This window comes from Zingiber officinale, chromosome 9B (genome assembly GCF_018446385.1).
Source record: "Zingiber officinale cultivar Zhangliang chromosome 9B, Zo_v1.1, whole genome shotgun sequence".
Lineage (NCBI taxonomy): Eukaryota > Viridiplantae > Streptophyta > Magnoliopsida > Zingiberales > Zingiberaceae > Zingiber > Zingiber officinale.
The window spans coordinates 44,114,562-44,132,460 of NC_056003.1; the positions used below are offsets into that span (position 1 = coordinate 44,114,562).

Sequence of the window (17,899 nt, forward strand, 5' to 3'; positions counted from 1 at the left end):
TTTTTGGTGAGTGTTGTGGTGAGGTTTCTCCACCCACAAGGAGGTTGAGCTAGCCGGAGTTTGCCGGGGACTAATCCACCGACGGATTGAGGAATCGTCCACCTTACGGACACGCCGTGGAGTAGGAGCAAGTTATCTCCGAACCACGTAAACGAACATGTTAGCGGTTTGCATTTCCATTCTTGTATTTAGTATTTAGCTTTCGTATTTGTGTTGTATTATTTGTATTCCGCTGCGCAACTAACAAATACATAGAAAGCGATTGATTGGGGGGGCGCCGTCTATCCAACCCCCCCTCAAGCCGGCCACCGATCTTCCAACAAGTGGTATCAGAGCGAGGACGCTCTCCGTTGGACTAACCGCCAAGGAAGCACAAGATGACCGGCTTGATTGAACCTCCAAAGTTTGAAGGAGGAAGCCTTGGGGACATCATCTATTGGATGATGAAGATGGAGATCTTCTTCGACACGGATTGGGACACCATGATGGTGGTAAATGAACCGTTCGAAGTCCTGAAGGATAAGAAAGGGAAGAAACTCTGACCACGACATTAGACGGAAGAGCAAACCACACGATCGAAGACAAATGATAGGGTAATATCAATGTTAATAGATATGTTGCCTTCTAATGTGATGAGTTGTGTAGGCGAATATAAGAACGCCCACGATTTGTGGAGCAAGGTGAAGATGGTTCTACGGGAAGAACCTAAACTTACACAAGAAGAAGAAGAACCCAAGGAGATGAGTTTAATTGCTCAAGTTGAGGAGGAGCAAACGGAAGTTGAGCCATGCTCAACATCCGAGTTGGAGAAGGAAGATGAGGCATCATCTACATCCTCAAGAATTGAAGAAAACTCCAAGGCAAGTGAAGAAGAAGAAGAGGTCTTGGAAGTGGTCAATCTAGCAAGCACCTCCACCGAAGCAAAGTCAAAGGACCACATCATTTGCTTCGGGTGCAATGAGAAGGGACACTACAAGGGTAGGTGTCCAATGGGTAAAAAGAAGGTAAATCCTAAACCCATTCACGTAAATTTAAACACTAACAAGGGTTGTAGGAATGAAGAAGCTCAAAGGAGGAGATTGCGCATTGTGTGCTTCACGTGTGGGGAGAAGGGACACTACCACACCAAATGCCCCAAGAAGGGGGAAATCAAGAAGCTTGCACATTTAAAGAAATGGGAGAAGAAGAGAAGCAAGAGTCAAGGGGGAGCTTCAAGGGTAAGGGAGGTATATCCTAATTTGAATTGTAATTCAAATTTTCATTCTTCCAAGCATGCTAGGAAAAATAATGATTATCATTATGTAGCAATGAAAAATTTTGGATTTAAATATCATTATAAGAATAGGGTTAATGTATATCATAACCCTAGGAGACCTATACATGATAGACCTAGACACGTTAAATTCTCATTACCTAAGGAGAAGAAGGTAATGGAGAACCAAGGCATTAATCCCAAGAAGGGGAGACACATGCCTAGGAAGGGTAGGTCTAGGAATGTCCAAGGTGGACAAATTAACTCTAGGGTTAGGAACCTAGAGAAGGAGAATCAAGCTTTAAGGGGAAAGCTTGATAAGTTAGAACAATTCCTTAAGAGATTTAATGTTGGATCTAAGGGATTAAGTATGGTGTTGGGTAGCCAAAAATCCAATAATGATAGATCGGGCTTGGGATACCGATCTAGTCCCTCCAAGGTCAAAAGGAGACCATGTGCTAGGGTGGCACATGATAAGGGCAAGGGAGAGTCATCCAAGGCCAATAAAAAGAAATATGCTAGGGTTGCATATGATTATGGAAAGGATGATGTGTCCAAGGTCAAGAAGATAAGGAGATCTTCTAAGGGACATCATTGTGGTTTGGTCACAATAGATGAGTCACCTAGGGAGGTGACTAAGGTAAAGAGCTCTAGGGAGAGCTCCAAGTGTCAATTTGGGACCCATGGCCAATGGATCTCAGGTGGGTTCTACTTGGGGGTCTAGAGGAGCCATGGAGTGTGCCAAATGGTTTAGAGACGGACTTGAGTCTCAAACCTAGGGATTTGGCACACATGGATTATGTTTCATGCAAGGAAATATGACATTAAGGGCCATATTGCATGATAATTGGTTTTGGATGTATAGATGCCATATAAACCAATGCTAGGGATGCATTGTGGGTTGGTATGGGCAAATACATCAAAAGTAAGCCAAAACTAGGACTTTAGGTCAAGGTTCAATTGAACCATTTAGCTAGTTTTGGATTTTATGTCAATCTTGGGATTGGTAATAGATACATTTTTTAATGTATTTTTCTCAAGTAGACAATGGTACAATAGACCTCTCCACAAAATTTAGGGATTTTTGGAGGTCTAGGGAATTTATGGTGCATTTCTGAAGTTGGCCTGAAAAGGTTGATTTTTTCATAAATAGGGTACCAGTCGACTGGTGAAGATACCAGTCGACTGGTAACAGTGTTTTTTAGCACAGAATGTCTCTGTAAGCTCATTTTGTCGATACCAGTCGACTGGTGCCGATACCAGTCGACTGGTAACAGTAGATTTCGACCACAGAATGTTTCTGTAAGGTTGTGTCGAAGGGGGCAGTCGACTGGCACTTGGGGCAGTCGACTGATACCAGCCTGAAAGTGTTTTTCAGCGCTGATCTTGACCATGTCAACTCGTTTAGATGTATGGGATCCATGGGGGATAAATACATGAGTTTAGGGTCAGTTTGGATGATAAATTTTCAACAATTGGGATATTGTTGGAGAACTTTTTGGATGTTAGGCAAAGGGGGAGAAATAAGGTTTAGTTGGGAAAACCTGAAAGTGCCTTTGAGTAGGGGGGCCTTGGGATAGGTTCTTAAAAAGCCCTGTGATAAAATCCTAGCTCAATGGGGAGCGTAGGTGTAGGGAGAGCCTTGTGATAGGTTCCAATGCATGTTTGCATTTTGTTTCGGCGGTTGCCAAGTGTGTAGCCTTGGCAACATAAGTCCATTCGGCGGTGTAAGTCCAAGTGTGTAGCCTTGGCATCGTAAGTCCATTTGTTTTAGCATGTTTATTTTGCTATATGGTTTCCCTAACTTAAACGTATTGCCAAACGCCAAAAAGGGGGAGATTGTTGAAGCAATCCCAATGGTCCGCGGGACCATGTGTTTTGGTGTTTGGGTAAAGGGTTTAAGTTAGGTTTACCCTTGTTATTTGATATGTGTACTTGAGTTGTGCAGGACTGCAGGTAGGTTGACGGCTTCGGGTCCGGTGAAGGATGGAGCATCCGAGGGACCGTGGACAAGGCAGCAAGGACAAGGGCCGAGGGAAGCGACTTTGAGGCATACGCGAAGGATGGCATTGGGGACGAGCCGCGGGCTTGGATGCATCCGAGGGACGAGAGCCAAAGGAAGTAGGCTTGAAGACAAGAGGTCAAGGCTGCAAAGAAGAGTCAAGTGAGTCGTGAGGGTCCGAGTGCGAGAGAAATGTACTCGGGATGGGAAACCCTAAGTTTAGGGTTGTACCAATCGACTGGTACTGGAACTAGTCGACTGGGGGTGAGCACAAAGAGGTTCTGTGCCCGAAATGGCTGGGATCAGTCGACTGGTCCTGGGACCAGTCGACTGGTAGATAGCCATTGGAGAGCCGTTGGGCTGGCATCAGTCGACTGGTAACGGGCAAATCAGGTTCTGATTTATTCCAAGCTCTATAAGAAGGAGCTTGGTATGGCCGGCCAAGGTGACGAAATTAGACTTAGTTAAAGCCTAATTAGTAGTCACTAAGTGCTCAAAGGTTCCCTTGTGTCCAAGTGTTTTTGGTGAGTGTTGTGGTGAGGTTTCTCCACCCACAAGGAGGTTGAGCTAGCCGGAGTTTGCCGGGGACTAATCCACCGACGGATTGAGGAATCGTCCACCTTACGGACACGTCGTGGAGTAGGAGCAAGTTATCTCCGAACCACGTAAACGAACGTGTTAACGGTTTGTATTTCCATTCTTGTATTTGGTATTTAGCTTTCGTATTTGTGTTGTATTATTTGTATTCCGCTGCGCAACTAACAAATACGTGGAAAGCGATTGATTGGGGGGGCGCCGTCTATCCAACCCCCCTTCAAGCCGGCCACCGATCTTCCAACAGTAAGGACCTTACAAAGAAGCTGAGAATCGAAAAGAGGAGGCTGGAGATCACCGGAAACAGAAAAGCGGGATCGCCGGAAGTCTGAAATGGCAGGGAAAGCTTCTGGGCACACGAGAGCAAGAATGCGGCGAGGAGGGGAAGAAGGAGAAGGCTTTATAGGGTTGAGCCCGAGCGGCCTCAACCGTCCGATGCAGGTCACCGAGAACACTCGGTCTCGTCGCCCGCGACGCCGCCGCCGTACGATGACGACAGCGCGCCACGTGGCATTTGGCTACTGGAGCGCATTTAATGAGCGCGTGCTCGGCCTTAATGACGGAGATTGGCGCAAACTTCGAAGAGATCTGAGGAATGTTGGCGTTGACTAACGCCATAGCTACCCCCGTGGGGGTCGAGCGGAAGATAGTTTCACAGAGACGCCGCTCGGCGTGACTGGCGGTCCAGTCAGTCGGACTAATCGCCTCCTTTGACTAGACTTGAAGGGAAGGCAAGTGATCCGGCTGTTCGGACGGGGGACCCTCTGGAGGGAAGTCAACTCCACGTGGTGGTCAAAAGTCAAAAGGGTCAGCATGAGGTCCGGCCGACCGGAGAAGGGATAGGTCGACCGACCGAACGAGTCCTGGCGGAATCAAAGACAACTCGACAGGGAGTCGAGTTTCCGACGCTCATGGTGAACAAGGTCGCCGGGCCGAGCGGGTAGCCCGCTCGGCCGAGGCGTAAATTGGTAATACTGTAAAGGGACGTTCTTAGTCGAGCACGCGATGGGATGAAGTCTTTTCGGTCAGACCGACATCTACGCACGGTCGAACCGATGCCTATCGAGCAGATGGACGCTCGGCTCGGGGAAAAAGGAGACAAGGGGACATTGGGGAACATCTTCTGATAGCAGGCATATTTGACGACCAAGCAATACGCAGAATCGTACGACGGAAGGTTCTGCTGTCCCATCAGAGAGGTGCTCAGACTGTAGCAGTATGGTGTCAGACATGCTCCTCTGGCAAGCCCATACTAAGGTATGGTACAGGACACGTGTACGCCTCGGTAGGTGTGCACAAGCCTCCCCACAGCTCTATATAAGAGCTCTCAGACTTCGCCGGAGGTACGCGATCTCTCGTCTTCAAAGCCATTTCATCATTTTCCTCTTGCCTGACTTGAGCGTCGGAGGGTCGTCGCCGGGAACCCCTTCCCGGCCCGACTTCTTTGCAGGTTCGCCGGAAATCCATACGGCCGGTCAGAGGTCCACGTCATCATCTGGAAGAGCGCTACGTGCCCAGCGTCCATCGATTCAGCGTTCGGACAGGATCATTATCAATATTGATTAGTTTTATAATTAAAGGGTACATGATTATAATTAAGTTTATGAAAGTTTTGTTTTAGATTTGGTTTTGATTTATAACTTAAATCTAGATTTTGTGAGTTGATAAAATTATTAATAATGTTATCTAATTTATCAATTTTATTTTTCAAAACATTATTTTATTTTTCTAGTTTTCTTAAATTTGATTTTGTATTTAATTTATAGTTTTGTTTCTTATTTTTATTTTCTAAATTTTTAGTTAAGTTCTGTTTATTGTTAGTTAATTTTAGATAATTATTATTTTGATTTAAATTCAAATTATCATGAATAAATGAATTTTGATTAACTAGATCTAGGTCTTGATTATTGTTTGAGTTGGTCTTGATTATTATTTGGGTTGAATTGATTGATTTTAGTTACATTTAAATTAACTAAGTTTTTATTAATTAAATTAGATTTGTTAAGTAATGTAAGATTTTCATGTTTTTTAAAATTCATAGTACAATTCGAACAAGAAGGATCTAAAGCATGCAAATTTTTAAATAATTTAAATTTATTTACCATAATTGCTCTCCCTGAATCCTTGGGTCTTCTCTCCGGACATTGAGATTTGTAGTGTCCCATCTTTTTGCACTTGAAACATTCGATGTGGTCCTTCGTTTTCCGGACTCTAGGCATCGATTCCTCCTTTGCCTCCGGTTGTGCAGATCGATTCATCAGACATTTACTTTTGTAGTGCCCTTTTTCACTGCATTTAAAACATGTTATATGAACGTTAAATTTAGAATTGGCAATTTTACCTTCTAAATCCTCATTAGGATTTGTAGGTGATCGGACGACCGGCTTGAAGGGGGGTTGGATAGACGGCGCCCCCAAATCGATTAATCTTCCTACACTTGTTAGTATGCGCAGCAGAATATACAAAACAAACAAGCTAAAGGAAATTAAACTACAGATAAGAAAGAATGAAAACCAAGCTACACGATCATTTACATGGTTCAGAGATAAAACTCCTACTCCACGGCGTGTCCTTGAGGTGGACGATCCCTATTCGTCGGTGGATTACTCCCCGGAAGACCTCTGGCTAGCTCACGTAGCTCATTGTGGGTGGAGAAACCTCACCACAACCCTCACCAAGGACTCTTTATAAGCTAGGGCACAGGTAGACTACTAATAGAGATTAACCACCTCTATTTCGTCAACTATAACCAAGCTCCCAAGCTTTGGTTATATAGGTCGCGGGTTGAAAACTCCGCCTACCAGTCGACTGCCCTCTGTGGAAATTCGATTGTTACATCCCAACGGCTCGATACCAGTCGACTGCTAAAACTTGCAGTCGACTGGTGCAGTCGACTGCTAAAACATGCAGTCGATTGATCCACACTGACCGAACGAACAGAACCATTCTGTTCGCACCCAATCGACTGCTCGGTCGACTGCACGAGTCGACTGATGAAATATGCAGTCGACTGCTACAGTAGCGCTACAGTAACACTACATTAGCGCTACAGTAAAATCCTAAAACTAGGAATTTGCTCTGAGTACAATCTCTGGTGCACTCGTACCCTCACCCTTATGACTCACTTGACACTTCTTTGCAGGCTTGACCTCTTGCCTTCAAGCTTACTTCCTTTGGCTCTTATCCCTCGGATGCATTCAAGCCCACGGCTCGTCCCCAATGTCATCATTCGCGTATGCCTCGAAGTCGCTTCCTTCGGCCCTTGTCCTCGCTGCCTTGTCCACGGTCCCTCGGATGCTCCATCCTTCACTGGACCCGAAGCCATCAACCTGAGTCACATGTGTGTCCTGTAAACCTGTACAACTCAAATACACATATCAAATACAAGGGTGAACCTAACTTAAACCCTTTTCCCAAATACCAAAACACATGGTCGCACGGACAATTGGGATTGCTTCAACAATCTCCCCCTTTTTCATGTTTTGGCAATACGTTTAAGTTAGGGAAAACAATAGCAAATAAATATGCTAAAACAAATGGACTTACGTTGCCAAGACTACACACTTGGACTTACACCGCCGAATGGATTTACGATGTCAAGGCTACACACTTGGACTTACAACGCCGAATTAAAAATGCAAACATGCATTGGAACCTATCCCAAGGCTCCGCCTACACCTATGCTCCCCATTGAGCTAGGAATTTTTCATATTAGGATTTTTAAGAACCAATCACAAGGCTCCCCCTACACCTATGCTCCCCAATGAGCTAGGATTTAAGAACCTATCATAAGGCTCCCCCTACGTAAAGGCACTAAGGTTTTCCCAATTAAACCTTTACTTCTCCCCCTTTGCCTAACATCCAAAAAGCTTTCAAACAATATCTCAATTATTGAAAACTTATCATCTAACTGACCCTAAACTCATGTATTTATCCCCCATGGATCCCATACATCTATACGAGCTGACCCGGTTGATCCTGTCCAAATCGCTGAACCAACGGACGCTGGGCACGTGGCGCTCTCCTAGTTGATGACGTAGGCCTCCGTCTGGTCGCACGGATCTCCGGCGAGCCTGCACAAAAGTCGTGCCGGGAAGGGGTTCCCGGCGACGACCCTCCGACGCTCAAGTCAGGCAAGCAAGCAGTGAAAAAGTGGCTCTCCCAATATTAGAACGCGTACCTCCGGCGAAGGATGAGGGTTTTTATATAGGGCAGCGGAGAAGCGAGTGTACACATACCGAGGTGTACACGTGTCCGCGGCCCATACCCCAGTAAGGGCTTGTCAGTGAGCTTACCTGACCCATACTGCTACAGTCCAAGCATGCCCTCGATGGGACAGCGGAACCCCCTGTCATAAGATTTGAAGTATGGCCTACATGTGGAACATACCCGCTGTCAGAAAAAGATGTCACTTGTCCTTTTGCCCTTACTCCCTGGAGAGTGTCCGGTCGGCCAGCTTCCGCGACATCCGGCCGGACGTATGCGGTGGTTTACTTAGGGAGATTCTTAATCACGTGCTTTGTGGAGACTATTAGCAGTATGCTACCTGATGGCTTTGGCCGAGCGTGCAATCCGATCGGCCCTGCGATCTTGTCCGCTGAGCGCTGGAACCCTGACTTTCGACGAGACGCCTTTAACCATCAACTAGACACCGGTCGGCCGCCCGGCCGGTCGAACCCGCCCCTCTCCGCCCGGCCACCTGCCACTTTGACTTCCACGTGGCGTTGACTCCACTGGACGGGGGGCCCCTGTTCTTACAACCGGATCACTTGCCTCCCCTTCAAGTCTAGTCGAAGGAGGCGATTAGTCCGACTGACTGGACTGCTAGCCTAGCCGGGCGGCGCCTTCAGGCACACCTAATCCGCTCGGCTTTTCACAGGGATGGCCTTTAAGGTTAGTCAACAGCAACCTTCCTCGGATCTCCTCGTAACCCGTGCCAATCTTCGACATTAAGGCTGAGCATGCGCTCATTAAATGCATCGAATGACCGAACGCCACGTGGCGAACTGTCGTCATCGTACGGCGGCGGCGGTGTGGTGCTTTGATGGGATCGAGGCGGTTCGAAATGGACGGCGCGATGTGCACTTTGATTCCCGTGACCTGGATCCAACGGCGGAGGCCGCCCGGCCCCCGCTATATAAAATCTTCGCTCTCTCCTATTCCCCTCACTTGCTTTCGCGATTTCTACCTTTGTCTCTGGTGTTTCGGTGCTCCGGCGATTCCATTCCTGCTTTCCGACGCTCTCCGGCGCCTCTTCCTTTATCCTTTTTCCTCGCAGTAAGGCTCTATACCTTTTCTTTCTTGTTTCCGGTGTTTACTCCGTATTTGTCTCCCCAGTTTCAATCCTTGAAATCTCTTTTCGCTTGCTGTTGTTTTTCTCCTGCGTTTTTGCTTTTTTGATTTCTTCCGATCGGCCCATGGCTAGCTCTTCCCATCCCGAAGACCAGTCCCTTAGCCCTTGGTATGATTTGATCAGCGTGACTTTGACACTCTAACCGATAATTTTGAAATCCTCAAGATTTTGAACTTCTTTTAGCCGGTCCTTCCGCCCGGTCGCACAGGCCGCCGCGCGGAGCTTTCTGTGTCTTTCGGTGTGCCGCTCGGCAGTCTGGTACCCAACACCTTTCGTCTCCTCTGTGGTGTTGTTGTTTTGTTCAAGATTCACAACATCCCCCTCCGACCGGAGGTCTTTCTTTTATTTCTATTATCCCAAGCAAGCCGAGCTGGGCACCTTCATGTTCCAAGCTCGGCCCGGCTTAGTCTTCTTCAACAAACTACCTTCTTCCAATAAACATTGGAAGGATTATTTTTTCTACATCCGTATGCCCGATCAGGCCAACTTCCCGACCAAGTGGCAGGTCAGCCTACCCCCCACTCCCGAGCTGAAGAAATTCAAGACTCGACCGGACTACCTCCATGCTGCAAATATGCTAGACGGTCTCTAACTTGACATCAATAAGCTTCTTCACGAAGGAGTGATGTACATCTTCAGCCTGAGTCCCATACGGACTCCTCTTCCGACCGGCTTCGGTAAGAATTTTACTTGGGCATTTGCTTTGATTGCTAACTGATTTCTTTTCTTTCCTTTACAGCGGACATCGTCATGGATTCGGTGATGGTCGGCGTTTTGAAGAGAAAGGCGGCAGCTATCCAGCCAGTCGGATCCCATGAAGGAGAAAGCGGGACTCAGGCTGAGTCAACCGCTCCGGCTTCTCAATAGAACGTGGCAAGCGTAGCCACTCCCAGCGGAGGACAAACTGCCCTTGAAGAAGGTTCCGCTTGGGAAGAGGGACAACCTCTACCAAAGAGGCGCCGAGTGGAGACTCCCCTTCGGTCGGCTACCTCCGCGGTCCAACCATCCGAGCGGGTCACTGCGACTGCTCGGGGCAAGGCGCCAGAGGTCGAAACCATTTCGTCCGACCGGACGCCTTCTGAATGGGACGAGCTGGCTGCTCCAATTGAGGCTACTCCGCGCCGGCTTCTGATCCCCTTCCGACCGCCGGTCGGATGACCCACGGCCATGGCCGCACCGTACGAGTCACTCTTCATCTCCCGACTGAAGAGCTGCTGCCAGAAGCCGACCGACCCACCGCGCCCGAGCACACCATTACCTTGAAAGGGCCCCTAGCCGAGATGTGGGCCGACGCTCGGGTGCGCATCGCGATGATTCCCCTCCGCAACTTGGCCAATAGCCACATGTAGGAGGCCACGGGGGTAAGTTCGTTTTTTCTGAAGTTTTGCATGCATTTTTCCGATCGGCCACTAACAATTTTCTTTTGCCAGAGATGGGTGGAGGAGATTGCAGTCTCCAACCGCCTAGCCATGGTGGATGAGGAGTTAAGGCAGCTGAAGGCGGCGTGCGGTCCGTCCGGCTCACAAGGCCCGTCGTACTCCGAGCTGCAGAAGAAGCTTAAGAAGGCTCAAGATTTGCTGGCCACCACTCGGAAAAACACGGCCATTTCCGACTTAGAAAAGAAGAACGTGGAGGCTCGGGGCCTGGAGCTGAAGGTAAAGGAGCTGACGGAGCAGCTTGACAGAGAGAAAGTGGGCTGCTCGGCCGACGCCACCAAGCATAAGGACGAGCTGACCACTTTGCAGGAATCCCTCGCTGCATCTCAATTGGCCTTCAAAGAGTACCAAGAGGTTGAGCCGAATCGGGTTGTTGCTCTGAGACAGGGCTACATCTGCTCGCCCGAATTCTCGGAGAAAATCTGCGAGCGGATGTACACAGCCTTCGACAGTCTAAGGGCCTTCTTCCGGAGTCCACTGCTATTCCGGCCGGCGATCAGGCGGCGCTTCTGGATAACATCCCCAAGACCCTTTATGATTACATTGAGTAGACGTCGGTAGATGTAGTTGGGCCGCTAGGCCAAAAAATGATCTTTTCTGTACTTAGGCCGCTCGGCCTAAAGTTTTAATTTTAATGCAATATTTTTCTTTCATGTACTGTCCTTTTGCTGGTGAATATGTGTTGCCCGCTCGCCTATTATCACCTCTCTGGTATTCGAAAGGTTATTAAGTATTTGACATTGCCCTTCCGCTCGGCTTAATACATAATATTTCGACTACTTAATATTCCACTTTGATAGCAGAGATCGCTCGCCAAATACCGATGACATACCTTTGGGTGCTGGGCCGAGCGGAACGTAGAGACGATCTAACAATATTGGAGGCGAATTTCTGGGGCAGTTGCATTCTTTTTATTGGCATATTCCGCTCGGCGGGTTTATAGACGCCGGCTCGTCTCTCGATATTTAACGTCGGAGCTCGACGGTCTTCCGCTCGGCGGGTTTATAGACGCCGGCTCATCTCTCAATATTTAATGTCGGAGCTCGACGGTCTTCCGCTCGGAGGGTTTATAGACGCCGGCTCGTCTCTCGATATTTAACGTCGGATCTCGATGGTCTTCCGCTCGGCGGGTTTATAGACGCCGGCTCGTCTCTCGATATTTAACGTCGGAGCTCGACGGTCTTCCGCTCGGAGGGTTTATAGACGCCGGCTCGTCTCTCGATATTTTCTCGATGGTCTTCCGCTCGGAGGTTTATAGACGCCGGCTCGTCTCGATATTTAACGTCGGAGCTCGGCGGTCTTCCGCCGAGGGTTTATAGACGCCTCGCCTCGATATTTAACGTTGAGCTCGACGGCCTTCGCCGGAGAGTTTATAGACGCTGGCTCGTCTCTCGATATTTAACGTCGGCGCTCTCCGCCTCGAGTTTATAGACGCCGCTCGTCTCTCGATATTTAACGCCGAGCTCGATGATCTTCCGCCGGAGGGTTTATAGACGCCAGCTCGCCTCGATATTTAACGTCGGAGCTCGACGGTCTTCCCGGAGGGTTTATATCGCCGCCTCTCGATATTTAACGTCGGAGTCGACGGCCTTCCGCCGGAGAGTTTATAGCGCCTCGCCTCGATATTTAACGTCGGAGCTTGACGGTCTTCCGTTCGGCGGGTTTATAGACGCCGGCTCGTCTCTCGATATTTAACGTCGGAGCTCGACGGCCTTCCGCTCGGAGGGTTTATAGACGCGGGCGCTCTCGATATTTAACGTCGGAGCTCGACGGTCTTCCGCTCGGAGGATTTATAGACGCCGGCTCGTCTCTCGATATTTAACGTCGGAGCTCGACGGTCTTCCGCTCGGAGGGTTTATAGACACGGGCTCGTCTCTCGATATTTAACGTCGGAGCTCGACGGTCTTCCGCTCGGAGGGTTTATAGACGCCGGCTCATCTCTCGATATTTAACGTCGGAGCTCGACGGTCTTCCGCTCGGAGGGTTTATAGACGCCGGCTCGTCTCTCGATATTTAACGTCGGAGCTCGACGGCCTTCCGCTCGGAGAGTTTATAGACGCCGGCTCGTCTCTCGATATTTAACGTCGGAGCTCGACGGTCTTCCGTTCGGCAAACACACTAGCCATCCTTTAATTCATTTCTGCTTCCTGCATTACAAGGACATGGGCGACTAGAATATACACAAAAATGAGTTACACCAGTGCACCTTTCATCCGGCACGATAAGACTGGAGATGATTCGCACTCCATGGTCGATCCAGCTGCCGTCCGTCTTCATCCTCCAAATAGTAAGCGCCCGAACGGAGCTTTTCGATAACCTTGAAGGGGCCGCCCAGGGAGCTTCCAGCTTGCCGACGTCGCCGACCGGCTTGACTTTCTTCCAGACAAGGTCGCCGACCTGGAATGATCTGGGGATTACGCGCCTGTTGTAGTTTTGCTTCATCCGTTGACGGTACGCCATCAGCCGGACGGACGCCTTGGCTCGCTCCTCGTCAACCAAATCTAGCTCCATGTTCCTTCGCTCGGCGTTGCCTTCATCATAATTCTGGATCTGGGCGGACTCGACGCCGACTGTAGTCTGTAAGCACCCATAATTTGAATCTTAATTATGACACATTGTATGACATTTTCCTTCAGTAGAATGATAAACTTGGGATGTTAGGCTGTTGGGTTGTTCGTTACGGATACTTTCAAATTCACCCCTGATAACTAATAGAAAACTTTCATAGGATTGAACAAATTATCCCTTAGATTAGTTAGCTCGAAGGACGGAATACCTAATGCTAGCTAAAAATAAACCTAATGATTTTAAAGGAATATAACCGAGGGATTATCTTTGAAACTTGAATAGTTTTATTTCATTTAACATTTTAGCCAATGCTCCTATGTGCACATAAATTAAACTAGTAAAAATTATTAAATTAGATATAAAATGATTTTATAAGTTCCAAAATCACAATAAGGGTTTCTTTACGAATTTAGATAGCTCAGATATATATGTAACACTTTGGTCAAAATTATCAACCCCAAGTTTAGACAATTTAATCTATCTTACAGTTTTAACTCAAATTATTTTTATAGAATTAAACTACCTAAAATTATAATAATAAGGTAAAAAAATAATTGAAGAGGTTTTTTTTGTTTGTAGGTCCATCAATTTGGGTTGGACATATTGAGATGATCTACTTCACCAACTAATTTAAATGAGTTGAGTTGAAATTTTATGAACCTTTTAAAAGAAGAGTCTAGATAGGCCAGTCCATCTGGGCTAATGACCCGCACGGATTGTTCCGTGACGAGTTTAGGTTGACTCGTGGGTTGAAGAAAAAAATCCCTAAAACTTAAAACTAAACTAGAAAATTAAATGGGCTCGTGGGTGTGATTTAATCATCTCTGATACTTTCATCTTATTGTTGTTCTGGTGTAATCTATTTTAAATCTTTGGCCTCTTCTTCCAAGCAAGCAAAGAAAGAATATAACTCTCAACCCTATGGACCCATTCCACCCCTTTCAAATTTTAACTCATTCAACCTCACCTCAACTAACTCAACATTTATCTTAATTGTAATTACTATCAAATCATTTAAATATTTTAGCCTTACGGTTTAACAGGATTTACCAACCTTATATTAACTATAATTTAATTATAAAACAGTCCACCCTACATGTGATTTTCCTTGTTTCTAGTTTGGTACCTAAATTACATATAACTTATATTAACTACAACTCAATTATAAAATAGTCTATCCCACGTATATTTGTCCTTATTTTTTCGTTCGGTATCTAAATTACCTATAAAATATTTTTAAATCTCTATGGAAGAATTGAAATTCATTTAGAATTTAAACTAGATTTTTATTAAACCTTTAAATATTTTGTTAAATATGTGTGAATGGAGAAAAGATGGAAGAGGATAGAAGTTCTATTGTGAATAAGATTTTAGTCTCACATTGGGAGCTTCAAGCCATGTTGGTTAGTTTATATTCATTCACATGCATTGAACAAGTGAATAAATGCATAAGGAGAGACTTTCTCTCATGTGTGGGTGCGTAGGCCTTGTAAATGCAGGGTTCGGATTGCACTGAATTATGTTGACTCGTGTGCGGGCACGACCTACGTGTGCCAAATGCTGGGCCAGTCATAAACCTTTTGCTGCTGTGTAACGAAAAAAACAACAAAAGCTCTCCACATGTGTTCCCTCCTCCTCGATCGACGTTTCACTACTCTAATCGATCATTAACGTTACCGTTGTATCCTGGGAAACAGACAACTCTAGTAAGTCTTGAAGAACAGTCGGAGGTGGAGCGAATCTGTTTTAAGAAAACTGCGACTCTCGCAAGCTTTAGTCAGCTCACCCAGTCGCTTCGCGCCGCCCAACCGTACTTTTGGTCGGTCTCTCTGATTGGACGGTTGCTCTGTCCGATCAGACTCTGTACTCTCGACTGCTCGGCTTGGTAACACAGACCTGTTGCTCAACAGATCTGCACGCTCGACTGAATTCGATCTGTCATTTTTCGACACGTAACAGCAATCAGCCCCTGCTGGCAGCATGAGGTTATCCGCTCAGGTCATATCTATTGTAAATTAAATTTAAATTATGTGAAATCTCTAAAAATATCTAGCAACGTATTATTTTTCCCAACATATTTTTTCTCCCTATCTATTATAGAACAAATCTTAAAACTTAGATGTCATCTCGTTTTTTTTTTCTCTTAAAACATGTATAGATAAATCAATTTCTCAAAGAGTAAGTAATTCTGTTTTATTAAATTAAATGTAATATGTTTTAGATGTGTTAAAAGAATAAATAAACCAAACAACTTCCAATGAAAACATCTAAATTTTAAACTCTTTCAATACTTGACTAGTCTAATCTAAATTTAAAATTTTTAATCTTTTATATTTATTGTTTTCATGAGTTCGTACGTTTAACTTGTAACCCGTATTAAGTTGGATTAGAAATTTTCTAACCCACCATTTCCAACCCGTCAAAATGATGAGTCGGCCCTTGTCACCTTGCCAAATGACTGTCCGACAACAAGTTGACCTGTCTTATTACGGTTCGATCCATCTGAGAATTCTACTTATTTGTGACTTTAATGATAATTTAGATAAATGTAATAAGTTTGATTAAAACTAGTATGTAAATTTAAACCGTTTAAAATGGAAAAAAAAAACCATATAATGTCAAAAAATTCACAACTTTTGTATAATAACCGGCAATACAATCATATCTTATGCTATGTGGGTAGCTCAAAAATTGTATTGAGAAGGAAAAGCTTATGAGAAAATCAATTGTTGAAGGCCGTGCAGTCTCTTCTGATCTCCCCCTGCGACCCTGTTTTGACCCCCAGCCTCCCCAACCTGAGCATGGCCGAGGAGAAGGCGCCGAAGAAGGCGGCCTGGTCCGCGGCGAACTGCTCCACCGTCGGCCTGGACCGGATGTCCGTGAACAGCACCTCGTCGGAGGTGAAGAGGCCCTCGCCGTTGAGCAGGTTCCGGTAGTAGACGTTGTCGAAGGTGACGGGGGTGTAGAGGTCCATGTTGACGGCGATCGTGGGGTCGACGTTGCGGGGGCAGGCGCGCATGAGGGCCTTCGCGTAGGTGGCGTTGAGCGAGGGGTCGACGGCGGTGGTCGAGTTGAAGGCGTAGAGGCGGCTGGAGAAGCGGTCGCAGTGGGAGAAACCCACGGTGTGGGCGCCGGAGAGCGCGATCATGTCGCTGGCGGTGAGGTTGTTCAGACGGAAGAGGGAGACGAGGCGGTCGAGGTTGAAGTCGGAGCCGGGGAGGTGGTCGGCGACCAGCGCGGCTTGTGAGACGAGGCCGTCGCGCCGGCCGAGCTCCACCGTGAACTTTGGGCCGCCGGACTATAAAAGTAGAGTAAATTTTATTTTACCCCCTATTCGTTTCAAATTTGTGTTTCTGAGTTCATTGCCCCTAAAGATATTCGATTGATAGTCTAGCTAGGGATAAAATGGAAAATTTATAGGGGTACAATGTAATAATATCTAAACTTTGAAAAGGAGTCAAGTGTAAACAACCGCAAACCCTAGAATGGGAAGTAAAGAAGAGGAGAAGAGCGGACTGACCAGGACGACGACGTCTCTTGCGGCGATGGCGAGGATATCGGCGCAGGAAACCACGCCGGGGCACTGCGCCTCCACCGCCTGCTTGGCCTTGATTACGGTGTCGAAGCCGTCGCCGGCGAGCGACAGGTTGTCGGGCGCATCCTTCTCCGCGTCGTCTCGCGCCGACGCGATCATCACCGACGCGTCGCATCCCTGAGATCACTCCTCTCAATACCCCCAAACCACTGGATCTACCCAAAATCCAAATCCACAGACACGACGCCAACTCACTCACCTGCACGAAGCAGTCATGGAAGAAGAGGCGCAGAGTCGCCGGCACCGTCACCACCGTCTGGTTCAACTTCCGCCGCACAGCGTCTCTGACGATGGCCTCCACATTGGGGCAGGCGGAGCCGTAGAAGTCGGGCCTGAGGCCATCCTCCCCGCTCGCGGCCGCCATCCACACCGCCGACAGCAGCAGCCACGGCAACCACAGGTTCCACATCTCCACTCTCTTTTCCTTAATCAACTAGTCCAATAGAAAGAAAGAAAGAAAGAAAGACAACAGGAGGCTCCCTTAGCATGTGCTCAGCCACTTTCTTCAAGGAAATGGCTCTGTTTTGTTCTATTAATCAAATAATTGCCATGATTGTGGGAATATGAGCTGGGCTTTACCTGTAAAACCTTAATCTGGGCATATAAAAAAAATAAATAAAAATTGAGAGCTTTGGTGGAAGCTCATGTAGTTGCTGACAACTTTCTAGGATTAACTTAACTCCATTGAGCTTTTGAGTCAGCATAAAATTATGATAAAAAAAACTTAGAAACTGAAGTCAGAATTAGAATGCCTGTCGAGGGCATTAAATCTTTTTCAAAGTCAAAGCTTTCTTGGATTGATCAAGTCTGTGGGTCTAATAGAACTGTTCTTTTTCTGCATGATTAGTGTGACTTTGGTTGGAGCCCAATCAATTCTTTGAGAAGTAATCAGGAAATTGCGGTTTCATGGTTGCTTCTGAGAATGAAATTTTGGTCCACAATGCAGTGGGACAGCTGGTGTTCCCTGCCTACCAAATGCTAATGGGGGCAGTGTTTGATCTGTGAGGGTTTCTTTCTTTATTGGAAGGGGTGGACTAGAGTAACAAGTAACAATTTTCCTATGGATCGACACGGTTCCCATCTCATTGAAAGACAATTT

At 46.8% G+C, this 17,899-nt stretch overlaps 1 protein-coding gene across 1 annotated transcript; it reads right to left on the reverse strand.

Annotated features, from left to right (window-relative positions):
* Window positions 1-15,818: 15,818 nt before the first annotated feature.
* On the reverse strand, window positions 15,819-17,417 carry LOC122025629 (peroxidase 51-like). The gene is made up of 3 exons (XM_042584463.1): window positions 17,000-17,417; window positions 16,726-16,917; window positions 15,819-16,503 (listed from the first exon to the last, which is right to left on the reverse strand). Exons 1-3 carry the CDS (start codon window positions 17,207-17,209, stop codon window positions 15,928-15,930), a joined length of 978 nt encoding a protein of 325 aa, XP_042440397.1. The 5' UTR covers window positions 17,210-17,417; the 3' UTR covers window positions 15,819-15,927.
* Window positions 17,418-17,899: the final 482 nt, after the last annotated feature.